Source organism: Scylla paramamosain, chromosome 1 (genome assembly GCF_035594125.1).
Source record: "Scylla paramamosain isolate STU-SP2022 chromosome 1, ASM3559412v1, whole genome shotgun sequence".
Classification (NCBI taxonomy): domain Eukaryota; kingdom Metazoa; phylum Arthropoda; class Malacostraca; order Decapoda; family Portunidae; genus Scylla; species Scylla paramamosain.
In genome coordinates this window covers 7560001-7573865 of record NC_087151.1, presented here as the reverse complement: position 1 = coordinate 7573865, position 13865 = coordinate 7560001, and the positions used below count along the sequence as shown (strand labels likewise).

The following is a 13865-nucleotide window of genomic DNA, read 5'->3' as shown; positions in this document are numbered from 1 at the left end:
GTACCGTTGTAAAGCATGCTCCTCCCTCTCTCATTTCACAAGCCACTGGATGCGAGGTGAGCACGGAGCGGCACGGTAGAAGGTAGGGTCTGGTGCACCTTGAAGCGCCTTTGAGCTTGAAGTTTAGCACGAGCTTTTCTACCCTTTATTCTTACAGTAGGTATATATGGAGGGGTAAAAGAGTCAGTGAATATGGTTGAGGGTACAGGAGTTGTTACTGGGGAAAAGATGTACAATACGTGAGATTGTTGTATGATTTCAGCGTTTAGTACGGTACAATAACAATCGAAGTAGAGTGAAAGTAATCATTACATTATTGAAGATGGTATAATTTTAGGAGAGGACCATAACGTTCTACACAGTGAGGAATATTGTTTTTCATTACTTGTGTAAATACTGGGAAACTTTTGAAGTCTTCGTCGCTCGCAAATTAGTAGTTTCCGTGATATAGGGATATTTTGTTATTGGGCGTAGGTTAGGTCAGGTAAGGTTAGGTTATGTCAGTTATTAAAGTTAGGTTAGGGTTGGTGTTAAGTCAGGTCATATTAGGTTAGGTTAGGATTGCCTCCTTTCAAGCTATCATCTCCATTCAAGTAGCCTAAAACGATCATTTCCGCCCATAAACCCCGCATCTCGATAAGTCCACAAGATCTTAGGGGAATGAATATCATAGTTTTGTACTTGAAATGCAGTTTGGTCCTATTGTAAAAATGTACTTTAAAATAATAATAATTATGATAATAATAAGTAAATAGATGAAAAAAGTTTGCATCTCATCCTCTTCCTTTTTCCCAGACAACTAGTCATTATCCAAACTGCATAATCTTCCCAAAAGGGACCTTACCCCAAACCTTGTGCAATGGATAACTGCACAAACTCCCAGTGCTACTTTGAGGAACACAGACACACATGTCCTGACTCAATGGAGGTCAGATGTGTGTGATCAGTGTGTGTGTGTGTGTGTGTGTGTGTTTTGAGTGTCATGTTATTTGACCTAGTGCATGTGTGCTTTTATGAAGAGAGAGGGAAGGAAGGATTACAGCAAGTAGACAGTGTGCATGCTCTGTTGGCCTTGTGTCTTATCGTATTATGCAGGGAGAATGATTCAGGCTGAGAGTGCAGTGTTGAGAGAGAGAGAGAGAGAGAGAGAGAGAGAGAGAGAGAGAGAGAGAGAGAGAGAGAGAGAGAGAAGAAAACAAAATCAGACACACAGAGCACCAGTCTAGGGATGGGCAAAGTATGAGATTTCAAGTATATAATTGTGGGTACAGGTACCTGACTTGGCCTGCTCAAGATATCCAGGATCAATACCCAGGTATATACCTGGTATCCATCAGGAACACATACCCACCAGCGTGCAATGATCCCAGGACCAAAGTTCAGATAATTACTGAAAGGGTGTGTCAGAGTGAGTATCAGTGAGTGGCTTACCAGGGTAGGTGGATACCTAGGATGTTGCTGAGGGTGTATGTCTCTTTGTAAGTAGGGATTGGTAGTGTGTGTGATTGACTGAGTGGGTAATACTGCATAGTGTATAGTAGTACACTAGTGTATAGCATATTGACAACAGGAATAAAGTTGATTTTTCTTAGAGTTATTTTGTTTCTTCCACTTCAGTTACATAGGATTTTTTTTTCAATGAAACAGTCTTATGAATGGCTGGTGGGAAAATAGTGGAAAACTGTAAATGTACCAGTAAAATCTGACTAATTGAACATTACTATTCTGGAATTATTTGATATGTTAAATTAAGATTTATAGTAAATAAGGCTCCGTCAAATTGAGTTTCTACTGTATGTATGTGTCACCTCTTTCAGGCTCTACAAACTTGTTGTGTTTCTATACACTTTTATTGAATTGAGTGTTTGTAAATGTTTTTAATTTTGAGATGTGTAATTTTTTTTTTCTTTTTTTTTTCAGGTTTACCAAAATGGCAGAACTCTCGTTTGCCGTGATTTGCTCTAGCAACATGAATCGCAGCATGGAAGCTCATGCTTTTCTGAGGTAAGTCATGAGTCTTACATGTGCATGCTATCCTCTGTTCATTTATGGCAAACGGATTGAAATTGAAAAGGTATTCATTTGTTCTGATATATGTTAAGGAATACAGTGTTATGTTAGTATGTAAAGTTGTGAGTTAAATTTGTTCCAGAAGGACACTCATAATGCAAAACATATTTTCCTATAGAAAATAACAGAAGCCCTATAAATGTGCTCTATACCCACCCCAAAATATTAATATGAAATTCAATTAACATGGTATTTTATGCAGAATAAAAGTAATTTTCCTAACAGATAATGCTCATTGATATAAAAGATAAATCATTGAAGCAATAGAAATTAATCAAGTGGCTGTATATCCTTGTGTGTTCAACAGCATATACAAGATTGTTTTTTCTATAATCTCATTAGTTTCTATGATAATTATCCCCATCCTCTAGTTACTAACATCATTGTTAGCAGCCAGCTTCTTAGGTGACATCATGACTTATGTAAATAGAGTTAATTTTACATAAAAACACAAAAGAACACACTGAAGAGTGCAATTTAACAAAGATGTGACTTCCTGGCTGTTTCCTTAACAAAAGCACAGTACTGACTGAGTGAGTGAGCGAAAGTGAGTGTGGCTGGGCATCTCTGTTTTACCACCTGTCACCTGGTGAAAAACCAAGGCCGAGTCACATGTGTGTTCAAGCAGGTGCTCATAGCTTGAATCATTCATGACCTTTTTTTTTCTTTCTTTCTTTTTTTTTACTCTAAGGCTAACCAGAATTACTTGTAGTCAGAGGTACTCATAACCAGAGATACCAATGTATATAAAACAAGAATGCCTAAGGAAAAGAATTTTCAGGGATAGTGATACCTCCATCAGTTAGTGATCTTTCAATGAGGCATCTTTTTGGAAAGTTTTATGTTCATTGTAGAAATTCAGTAGTAAATTATTAAATTTGTTACAGGCGGGTCTTATTATATGAACATTCATTACACGAGAAACTAATGACAGATTCAGTAAAGTAGGACAAAAATACTTATGCAAGCAAAGGAATTACAATGACATAAAAATATGAGAGCTGATAATAGCCAGAGCTAGTTCAAAATGTGCTCCATGCTGCACCTCTCTACTGACATATCAGGGTTTGTATACATGAAAAGTTCTAAAAGGCTTTCAAGTATACTCCCTCCTAAAAGTAAATGTTAAATGTGTATACAAGAAACTATAAAAGTTTTCTTTAGTCACTTTTAGCCAGGAGTGAAAGTAAAATCTAAACTTATAATACATGCAATGTTTAGTGTTAAAAAAACATAACCAGTATATTTTTGCACTTGTGTCAATATTATACATAAGAGTATGCAATGTTAATTTATATTTCTCTTTTCAATTAAAAAATATCTGGAGGATACACATATTTTATGAGTTTAATAATGTACATGAAGCAAGTTCAGATTCTAGGAACCCATCCCTGGGATGTCAACACAACAATGACAATGATGGGGGCAACCCAGTCAAGCTAAGAAAAGTGAGAGACAGCTCTGGGAAGCTAATTAAATAAAAGGCTAGTTTCTCCTTAGTGCAAAATGATTTCCAGAATTCTGCCTATCCCTGCAAGCAGCTGTGGGGATAACTGAGTTTGGCTGAATACAGTTAGATTTATTAAACTAATTACTCCCTTCTACCAGTTGTGGGATGACTTGGTTAGGTTAAGTTGGGTTAAATTTAAAAGGATTTATTACATCCTGCTTAATCCCTGCATGGGACTGTGAGGTGGCTCGATTAGGTTGTTAGGCTGAATTTAAAACAATTGAAAATTCTAATTTGTGGGATGACACAGTTAGGTTAAGTTAAGCTAAAAGCAAAAAGATTTGTGAAATTCCACCACAAGTGGCAGTGGAGATAACTTGGTTAGGTTAACTTAGCTTGAATAGAAAAATAAATAAATTCTGGCTACTCTGCAAGGAACTGTGGAGTGTCTGGGTTAGATTATTAGGTTGAATGCAAAGATATTAGTTAAAATCAAGTTACTGTGATTGTGTGGTAACTTAGGTTAAGTTAGTTTGAATGCTAAAGAGATTTATTATATTCCATCCCCTTGCTAGGGGCTGTGGGATGAATGGATTAGGTTGATTTAGGTGTTGGATTAATCTTTTTTATCCACCACTGTAAAACACACCCACACACACACACACTCACACACACACACACACACACACACACACACACACACTTCCAAAAACATAATTTAAAATGGATTTCAGTTTCATGAGCTATAATTGCATTCTAGTTTGTTTTATTTCATGCCTTAGTTAAATATTCTTCCTCATGTTCTTTGGATGCAGTTATTCTTATATGTGTGCCATCAATAACATTGATGGGGAATTCTGTGGCTTACATAAAATATTCCTGTCTCTTCTTAATATCCACGAGAGAGAGAGAGAGAGAGAGAGAGAGAGAGAGAGAGAGAGAGAGAGAGAGAGAGAGAGAGAGAGAGAGAGAGAGAGGGGGGGAATAAATCTGAAGATGCCATGTAGTGCATGAGCCTCAAGGGTTTTGGCTGATGGTTGGCTTGGCTGCATTATACCAAAGTTATGGCTTTCATCTCATCTTAATGCTTGCAGTGCAACTCTCAAATGCATCCCTCACAAGGTCTATCACATATAGAATGTCACCAGGGGCAGGCAGAGGTCTCTTGCAGAACTGAGCATCACTACTCTCGTAAGGTTCCTCTCCTTTGCTGAAAAGTGAGGTGTTGGGCTGTCATCTTGCTATCAAAAAATAATTTTAGGTGCACTAAGAGTACCCCTCACCACTCCTAGCTACTAAAAGCCTTTTAGGTTTTAAAAGTAATTATGTTTTACTTTTAAGGAATTTTTATCAGTTAAAGTAAAATCAACTACTTAAAGTACTTTTAGCCTGTTGAAACTTTGTGTATGTAGGCCCAGGACTGTATGGCATTATACAATGATTTAGATGCACATAAACGAGTTTCTAAGAATTTGAGAGAAACCATGCAACTCTCCTCTGTTCCCAACCAGCCTTATATAATTATCCCCATCTTTCTGAATTCAGCATCTGCTTGCATTAGAAGTTTGCTCGCAGACATATGTAAATACATGCTTGTTATATTTACAGGATTATAGTACTGTGTTTTATGTGACTGGTTATTGGTTGTATATCTGTGTTACTATTGGACTATGGAAACTTAATGTGTAGTACTACTGACACCATTGTTGAACTATTTCAAAGGAGCAGTATCAAGTTACCTTAGAAAATAGATTGGCTGCTATTTCAGTTCTTCTTTTGTTTTCTTTTTGGAAATGTCATTTGAGCAAGCTTTTTTTATTCACTAACATGACAAAAGTGACAGTTGAAATTGTTATATTAAAGATAGTGTCACACTGGGCAAATTTCTCTTAGCATGCTGCCTCTTTTTGCTGCCAGCTGGGCAAACTGAGCAGCAAATGACATGCAGCTCGTTTTCTGCTGTCTGGAAGAATGGAAAACGGCTGTGGTGGTGGACTTGCAGGGAATATTTGAAATTAAGTGACCATCATACTACAAGCTGTACATGTAAAATAAGATACATTGTCATATTTTATGAGTAAAATTGTAAACTATAAAACTTAGAAAAACGAAGTATATGTGCCACTGTGTGCTTGTGATTTGATTGTATGGTGTGTGAAATTATTTATACTGCTTATTTGACAACTGCAGCTGGCAAGATAAACAGTGTGTCGTGATGGAGTTAAGTTTTGCTGGAGTGTGAAAGCTTGGCACAAATTAATTAGGCTATAGTGGATTCAGACTATAGTGGAATCAGACTAACTTGTTACTTGGGGTGTTGGCTGTTCCTGTCCCACATTGGTGTCACGTTCATAGTTGACAGGCATATGAACACCTCTCTCTTTTGCTCATACTGTTATTCTTTGCCTTAATTATTCCAAAATTATAAGTTATATATGACTGTTTTTTTTTAATGGCTTTCAATTTGATGGTGGAACAACAACACTGTATATCTTCCAGTACACTTGGCAATGTGTATAGGCCATGCAACACTGTTCCCCCAGTTTTCTTGACATGTGAATCCCCCAGGCCACACCCTGCTGGCCATTGTCAGATCAGGTCACTCCATGGTTGAGGTGGCAACAGCATGGAGAGGTACATCCAACACCCTGAGTACCATGTTTGTCTGGTTCCACTATAGTAATTAGTACTGAGGATGTTGGCTGTAGGACATGCTAGTGCTGTTGCCACCTTGACCCTGGAGTGTCTGACCATGGCCAGAAATGTGTGTGGCTTGTGGAGACTAAGCTACACAGCCTATACAAGTTGCCAAGTGGAGCAAAAGATTCATTACAACATCCTTGATCCATCATCAAATTGAAAGCCATTAAAATACCTGCAGTCATATATATAATAACATCTATTTTTAATAATCTAAGCAAAATAAAGTGGCTGAAGAGATACTGGCTTGGGGTTTGTTGTTTGAATGATGAGGCATCAACATAATGACCCAGTCCCTGTGTGATGCCAAACTTGCTGTGTCGCTGGTCTCGCCAGCTAAAATGGGCAGCATGCTGGGAGAAATGTGCCCTGTGTGACTTCTTAAGGAAGAAGAAAGTAAATGCATGATAACTGAAGGAAGGTAAAAGTGGTGAAGGAAGAAAGTGATGCATGTAAGAAAAAAAAAAAAAAAAAACTATTGCAGAGAGAATGGGATATGCAAGAAAAGGTCATTTTTAGAATGTAAAAGGAGGATTTAGTAAATGATAGAAGACAGTAAAAATAACAGAGGAAAACTTTGCAAAATAACTATAGGACTATATATGAGGAAATTTAGGTGAGAACAGAGCATAAGTCTTGGAATAGGAAAATGAATTAACTGATGAAAGTAAAAGGAAGATGACTGACATTGAGTAAAAAGCTCAGTGAGAAGAGGGAGAGAGAGAGAGAGGGGGGGGGGAGGGGGAAGGACAGATGAGTATGAGAATGAGGAGAAAGAATGGTGTTGTAATTAGTAAGAATATGTGAGTCATTTCGATCATATGAAGAATGAGAGGACAGTAGGAGAAACAATAGTATTGAGCATGAATATGGAAGCAAGTGGAGAACAGGTGTTTATGCATTTAATAATTGATAGAGAATAGATAGAGAAAATAGTAGCCAGACTGAAGAGTGGTAAAGCTGTAGGTATAGATGGAATAACTTTGGAAATGTTAAAGTATGGAGAAGATGCAGTAATACGAAATGTGGCATGGAGGCAAGAAATATCAGATGAATGGAGAAGATAATGTATCATGTCTTTACATAAAGGTAAAGGTGGTAAAAATAGGTGTAATAAGTTCAGGAGGATAAGATTACCTATTGCGCTAGGAAAAGTTTATAATCAAAGTGATGACCGAGAGATTAATGGAGAAAGTTAATCAGGAGGAGTGAGGGTTAAGGAAAGGAAAGTGTTGTGTAGATCAGATATTTGCCATTAGGATTATTGTAGAAGTCTACTTGAATAGAGTGAAAAATGCATGTGGTCTTCATGGGCCCAAGAAAAATATATGATGTTGATGATAAGGAAGCTCTCTGGTATGTACTTAAGGGAACCATCTGCCAAAAAGTCAAAATTGGCTATTTATTTATCAATTTGATATGAAATTTTCATGTTATTTATCCTAACGAAGAGTAGTTACCAACCAAGTTTCATATTATTTGCTCCATAAATAACTTTTTAAAATAGTGTTTATTTTCATAAAAAAAATTATATAATATATATTATATAATAATGAAATTACCACTCATTTTATACCTTTCCCAAGTGGTCATGTTAGCCAAATTTGAAGATTTCTTTTAGTTTTGCATATTGATTTTTTACTTTATTTATTTATTTATTTATTATATTTTTGTATTAAAATATATTGGGAATTTATGCAGATATGTGGTCTTGATAAAAAAAAAATCTGTATAACAAAAAGAAACCTTTTAATTCAATTCTAATGCACAAAAGTTTCAATAGAATTGGTGAAATGGTTGTGGAGTTATATTGCACAGAAGAAAAAGAAGAGGAATTGAGATATTCACAAGAAAAGACAGTACTTTCCCTTCCATTCCAGCATTTTTTTTTCCTAGCTCATATTACTTGCAGAAATCTAGTTTCTTCTTGACTCTTCTTTTTGTGAACTTGCTCTGTTTCCTTCTATATACATGTAGTGTTTCTTATGATAAGAAATATGTTAAAGTAGTGAAGCTTCTGCTGTTAGTGTAGAAAGCACTTGTGAGGTAGATGTGTGAGGGATTAGAGAAGGTGAATGGGATGCTTGACCTCTCATGACTTATCACGTTAGTGGGTTGGGTAGCACCATGAGTATGGATGGTAGTGGAATGAGGAGGAGAGTGATGGGATTCTTCACGTTCATCCTCCGTTTTGTGCTCTTTCCATGTTTGGTCTGTTTACATGCTTCTTGATGACTTTACCATGGAAGCAGTGAATAATAATGCAGGTAAGGGGAAAAAAGAGTGACAGATGAGGTAAGACAAAGGCAGAGCATGGAAATATATGCACATCTTTCTTCTTGATTATTGTCCACCTGAGGCACTCAGTGGCTGTATATACTCGAGGCTAGGATTGCCATATGACTATATGACAGTGAATACCTTGTGAGAGAATATTTTAGCATTTTATTTCAAGAAAAAAAGACATTTTAGTGTGTGCGTGCAGGGCACTGCAAAGCATGACATGTCACACAATAGGGGAGGGGGAAGGGAAACTGCTAAAACTTTTTAATTTTTTATGAATTTTGCAGTAAAACTTCATCATAAGGAAGCCAAAAGATACAGAACAAATGAAGATGTTTTTGAATATTTAAATAAAGAAAAAATTTTTTTGCAGATCATCCCTTTAAAATCATAATGTGGGAGGGCATTTACTGAAAGTAATTAAAGTAAATTTAAGAGAGGTAAGTACAGTGAAACCTCAGTTTTCGAACTTAATTAATTCCTGAATGCCTTTCGAAATTTGAAGTGTTAAAAAACTGAAACTATTTTCCCCCATAGGAATCAATGTAAAATATATTAACCTGTTTTCAGACACCAATTCTCCATGTCTTATCGAGTAATGACCAACGCCCCCACTGCTGCTTCACAACATCTCTAGCTTAGAAATTTTTATCCAGAAAGGATGTATTGAATAAACTTAGTGACACAGAACTCATCAAAAGATATTGTTTAGACCATGCAGGCATTCTCATTGTAACTGATCATGTGAGGGAAGCCTTACAGAGTGACACAGGGGAGCAACCCACTCACTGCCAAAATGATAGTGATCATAACACTTAGACATCTTGTTGCTCGGAAAAGCTACTGGGAAAATGCATTTGTGCAGTAGTGATGGCATTGTGGGTCATAGAGAGAGCCTGAGCACTAAATCTTGTTTGTTTGCTTGGAGGTTCTTCAATGGGATCACATTTAACTTGTTTCAAAGACTGAATTACTGTCTTGCCCTCCAAATATATAAAAATGAAAGAAATATTCATAGCAACTATAAATTAGTAATAAATGGCAGCTTTTGCTACGTCTTGTAGTATTTGAAATCAAGTAACTTTGTTCGAAAATTGAATTATGGTATGGCAACTGAAGAAATTGGGAGTTAATTTTCTTGTTAAAAAACCGAGTTGTTTGAAAAGGGAAATGTTTTGTAACAGAAGTTCCACTGTACTTATGTGAGAATGGTGAGAGGATTTATTGAAAATTTTACTATGAAAGTAGGAATGAGACAGAAATATATAATATTTCTGCATTCATTTCAATATTTTTATAGACAGTTGTATGTATGAGTGAAATGAAAGCTACAGTGAAAACTGTTAGGACAAAACAGAATGAAAAGAGAGATTTTAACAGGAGGCAAGATATGAAGTTTTCACTTTACATTGTTTGTAAAGGACAGAATGAGGATATTCAGTGTAGAATAGGGGAACAGTTGAGTGTCATTGAAGAAAAGGGGATAGTTATCTGGAAGGTTGATAGGTGGAGGAATTGAGTTTTGAGGCATTCAGCAACACTTCACCAATCACAAATTTAAGAAAGTTCATGAATTTTCCGAGTGGGGCTGAGCAAATTTAGTATTGATCAGTGCCCCCAAAACAATTCCTCCATCTTTCAGCTCTACAAAACCTTCCACATGATTATTCCCTCTTCCTCCTTGATATTCCACTGCCTATGTCTTTTGCACTGTACATCCCTAGTTTGCCCTTGGACAGCTTGTATATAGCACTGTATTGCTTGCTTTATTTATTAATTAATTAATTATTTTTTTTAATTTTTAAATTTTTTAAAATTTATTTTTATTTGATTTATTTATTATTTATTTATTTTTTTTGTTTTATTTCATTTTATTTATTTATTTTTTGCCAGCACATATATTTCACTGATGTTTCCTTTCTAATGTCATCTCTTATTATGTCCACAGTAAAAAGGGATTCAATGTGCGATCCTTCGGAACTGGAGATAAAGTGAAGCTCCCAGGCCCTGCGCCTGACAAACCCAACTGTTATGAGTTTGGAACCTCCTATGATGATATCTACAACGATCTCTTGAAGAAAGATAAGACTCTGTATCCTTTTATAACTATTTTGCCTTGGACTTTACTCAGGGTTTTTCTTAGTAAGTTGAAACTATATCTAATAAGGTAAGATGCAGAAAACATGATACTAAGATGATATTGCATTTATAATTACAGAATATTCAAGGCTGACCAAAAGTTACTCAGTCTCAGTGATGATTTTTGGCCTGATTGGTAATGTATTAGACATTCATCTTGAGTGCCCTGACAGGGATTCACTTCCCAGCTATGTCATCTCATGGCCATTTTATCCCATTTTCAGATAAATTTCTCATTGTTGTCATGATCCACCAAAGTGGGGCTTAACACTGGTAAAATCAGTGAAGATTTCAAAGAAGGGATCACCACGTGACATCCTGAGATGAGGCATGGCCACATGTGACTAAAAGAAAACTAGTCTCAGAAAGGAAGACGAGAGAAAATTGGATGGTCTGTTTCTGGTGTAAGAGAAACTAAAGGACAAGAAGTTGATATTGATAGAGGAGGGATAACAGCACAGTCAAGCGCGATGAAAAAATAATGACCATGGTGATCATCTTAATCTAATAAGTAATGCACTAGAGTTGTATTATTGTAAATGTTGTGACATGGATTGAACTACTAACAATGTACCTTTCATGGCCAATGTATCCTGCCATAAGATAACTTTCTTGGTGTTTCTATGGTGCTCCAAGGAGTCACAGCACTTTTTTCTTATTTGATCTTGGACAGAAACATTTTACACTAGTTCTTTCTTAAATGAATAGAAATTGTACTTTTTTGAGATTCCACTTTAGTCTTATGGAATGTATGTGTAATAATAATAATAATGATAATACATATTCACTTTATTTGTTGGCAGCCTTATTGGCTGAAAATCCACATATTACATATTAATTTACATACTAGCATACATACTAAATCTTAGTATACATTAACTCTAAAAAGATATCTTACACTGATACAATGGCTGCCACTTGGTGCAGACCAACCTGGAAGATCAGGCCCAGGATTATCAGGCTGCCCCCATGTATTTTATCAGGTATTTGTTTCTCCTCCCTAAGCAGTGGGTTACAGCTCCTGATTTACACCAGGTATCTAATCACTGCTAGGTGTACAGGGGCTGCACTGCAAAGGAGTCTGCCCAAAAAACTTCAGACCTTGCCTGGGCATTAACTCAGGCCCTCTTGATTGTGAATCTTGTGCACTAACCACTGCGCCATCAAGTTGTGTGTGTGTGCACATATATGTGTCCTTTGTCTCAACAAATCCCTCATGTTTTATGTCAATCTGTAATATGTAGAGATTATTTCTGTCATTATCATCATTAATTTCAATGAAATTTTCATTTGGGCCCCTTTGTCCATTTAAAAAAAGTATAAATAGCTTTGTGTATTATATTTTATATTACATTTTATTGTATTTATGTATTATATTTTATCAATTTGCTATGAAGGTTTGTTATAGAACTTGGGACATGATTTTCCTTGACTTTCCACATAGATATACTCAAAATGGTCTCCTCCATATGTTAGACAGAAATAGAAGAATCAAACCAGATCCTGAACGATTTCAAATTAGCAAAGACAAATTTGATATCATTATTACCTGTGAAGAGAGAGTTTATGATCAAGTTCTTGAATGTAAGTTTGGTTAGTGCTGGGTTATTTAATAATGATGATGAGTGGTTTAGTAAGGTAATTGCAGATGAGTGGCCAAAAATGGACATCATTAAGTTAGTGAGTTGAGATTTAGGCAGTTTGTACAAAAGGAAAGTGGAAAGACTAGACATTTTACTTATGTCTTTTATACAATCAGGTCGCTGCTAACACTGAGGTGTGGAGTTCTGCTAATGGCCTGTGTTAGATGTAATTCATGTTGGTTTTAATAACAGCAATGCCAGAAAATGACTGGCTCTGATCTGGCTGAGACAGGCCCCACAGAAAAACAAAATTAAAATACTTTCTGGCTAAATACAACATTAAAAAAAATTTATGCATGTAACTGAAGGTAATAAATACATAAAGCATCAAAAGGATATACATAGAATAAAAACCACTACAGTACAGTTCAGTAACAATCATTAAAAAAACATGCTGAATCATTGTTTACACACAGCTGATGAACAGTCACTGCTGATATCATCCCATATCACAAGGTTTTGTTTCACATAATTCCTGTTCATTCTACGTAGGCAATGAACACATTGTCTTCTCGTGCCTGTCAGCGGAAAACCAAATCAACCCCTATTTACGCATTGCGCTGTTGCTCCGTGCAGCAGCCCTGCATTCACAACATCCACTATTTTCTGCTGATAGATGGTATTGTCAACACACTGTGTCTTCTCTCGGTGTTTTTTTGTGGTCTGTTCAGTGCTCTACTGCTTTGTGGGATTATGGCATCAAGGAACCCTTCAGGGTCTTCCAATCAGGCGTTACCAGTCAGAGAGGAGTGTAGTGGCCCCTTGTTGGATGTTGTGGAGGATGACACTTCTCAGCTGGCTTTTCCACCTGCTGTGATGGTTACTCCTCCCTCTGGCTCAGCAAAGAGATTCTGTGCCAACCCGGGATGCAACAGAGTGATGCCTAGTGTCTCCCACAATCCACATTCTCTATGTATTACATGTTGAGATTCTTGTTCCAATAACGCTAGGTGTGAGGACTGTGAGGATTGGGATATGGCAGTGGGGGAGTGTGCCAGAGCTCACAAGGGTAAGTTACTAAGGGTACAGTTCTTCTATGCCAAGGGTAATGTTTTTGGTGGTGCCAGCCCTCCATGAGGCTCCCTCAGCTAGGAGCCAGCCTAAGGAGGGCGACAAAGGCTTTATGCAAGAGTGTGAGCAGATGGAGTCAATGTCTGTGAGTTCAGTTGCTCCCCATGACTCAGGTTCTCAGGCAGGCTCAGCTCTCCGTCTGGAGAGACATTTCACCTCCCTTCTGTCCTGCAGCTCATCACTGTGTAATATGAATTATCATTCTAAATGGAAGTGCTATCACGGGTGGTGCAGACATTAAGGTCATACAACGTTGAGGCCATTAAGTCAAAAGATGGCAGACTTTCTCCTTCATCTGCATCAAGATTGCCACCTTCCAATCTTCTCTATTAAGGGCTATAAAGCGATGGTTAATAGCGTATTTTTGAAAGGATATGACCTCTCCAATGATCAGGTGCTCCAGGATATCATTAGGGCTTGCAGCTGCCAAGTCCAAAGACCAGTCAACAGACTGGTCCCGTGGAACATTGATGGGGTCTTATGCTCTCTGGTCCTTGCCCCTTTTGTGC

At 37.0% G+C, this 13865-nt stretch overlaps 1 protein-coding gene across 2 annotated transcripts in view; it reads left to right on the top strand.

Moving 5' to 3' along the window:
* The window catches only part of LOC135097712 (RNA polymerase II subunit A C-terminal domain phosphatase SSU72-like), a 35453-nt gene continuing 21588 nt past the window's right edge, over positions 1-13865 (top strand). Inside the window, exons 1-4 of one of the 2 annotated variants that reach the window (XM_063999730.1) lie at positions 1-56; positions 1921-2004; positions 10452-10595; positions 12087-12226. In XM_063999730.1, coding sequence (XP_063855800.1) covers positions 16-56; positions 1921-2004; positions 10452-10595; positions 12087-12226 — 409 coding nt within the window. In that variant the 5' untranslated portion in view covers positions 1-15. Of the gene's footprint in view, positions 83-1920; positions 2005-10451; positions 10596-12086; positions 12227-13865 lie in introns of both variants that reach the window. The other variant, XM_063999798.1, reaches the window with a different exon arrangement.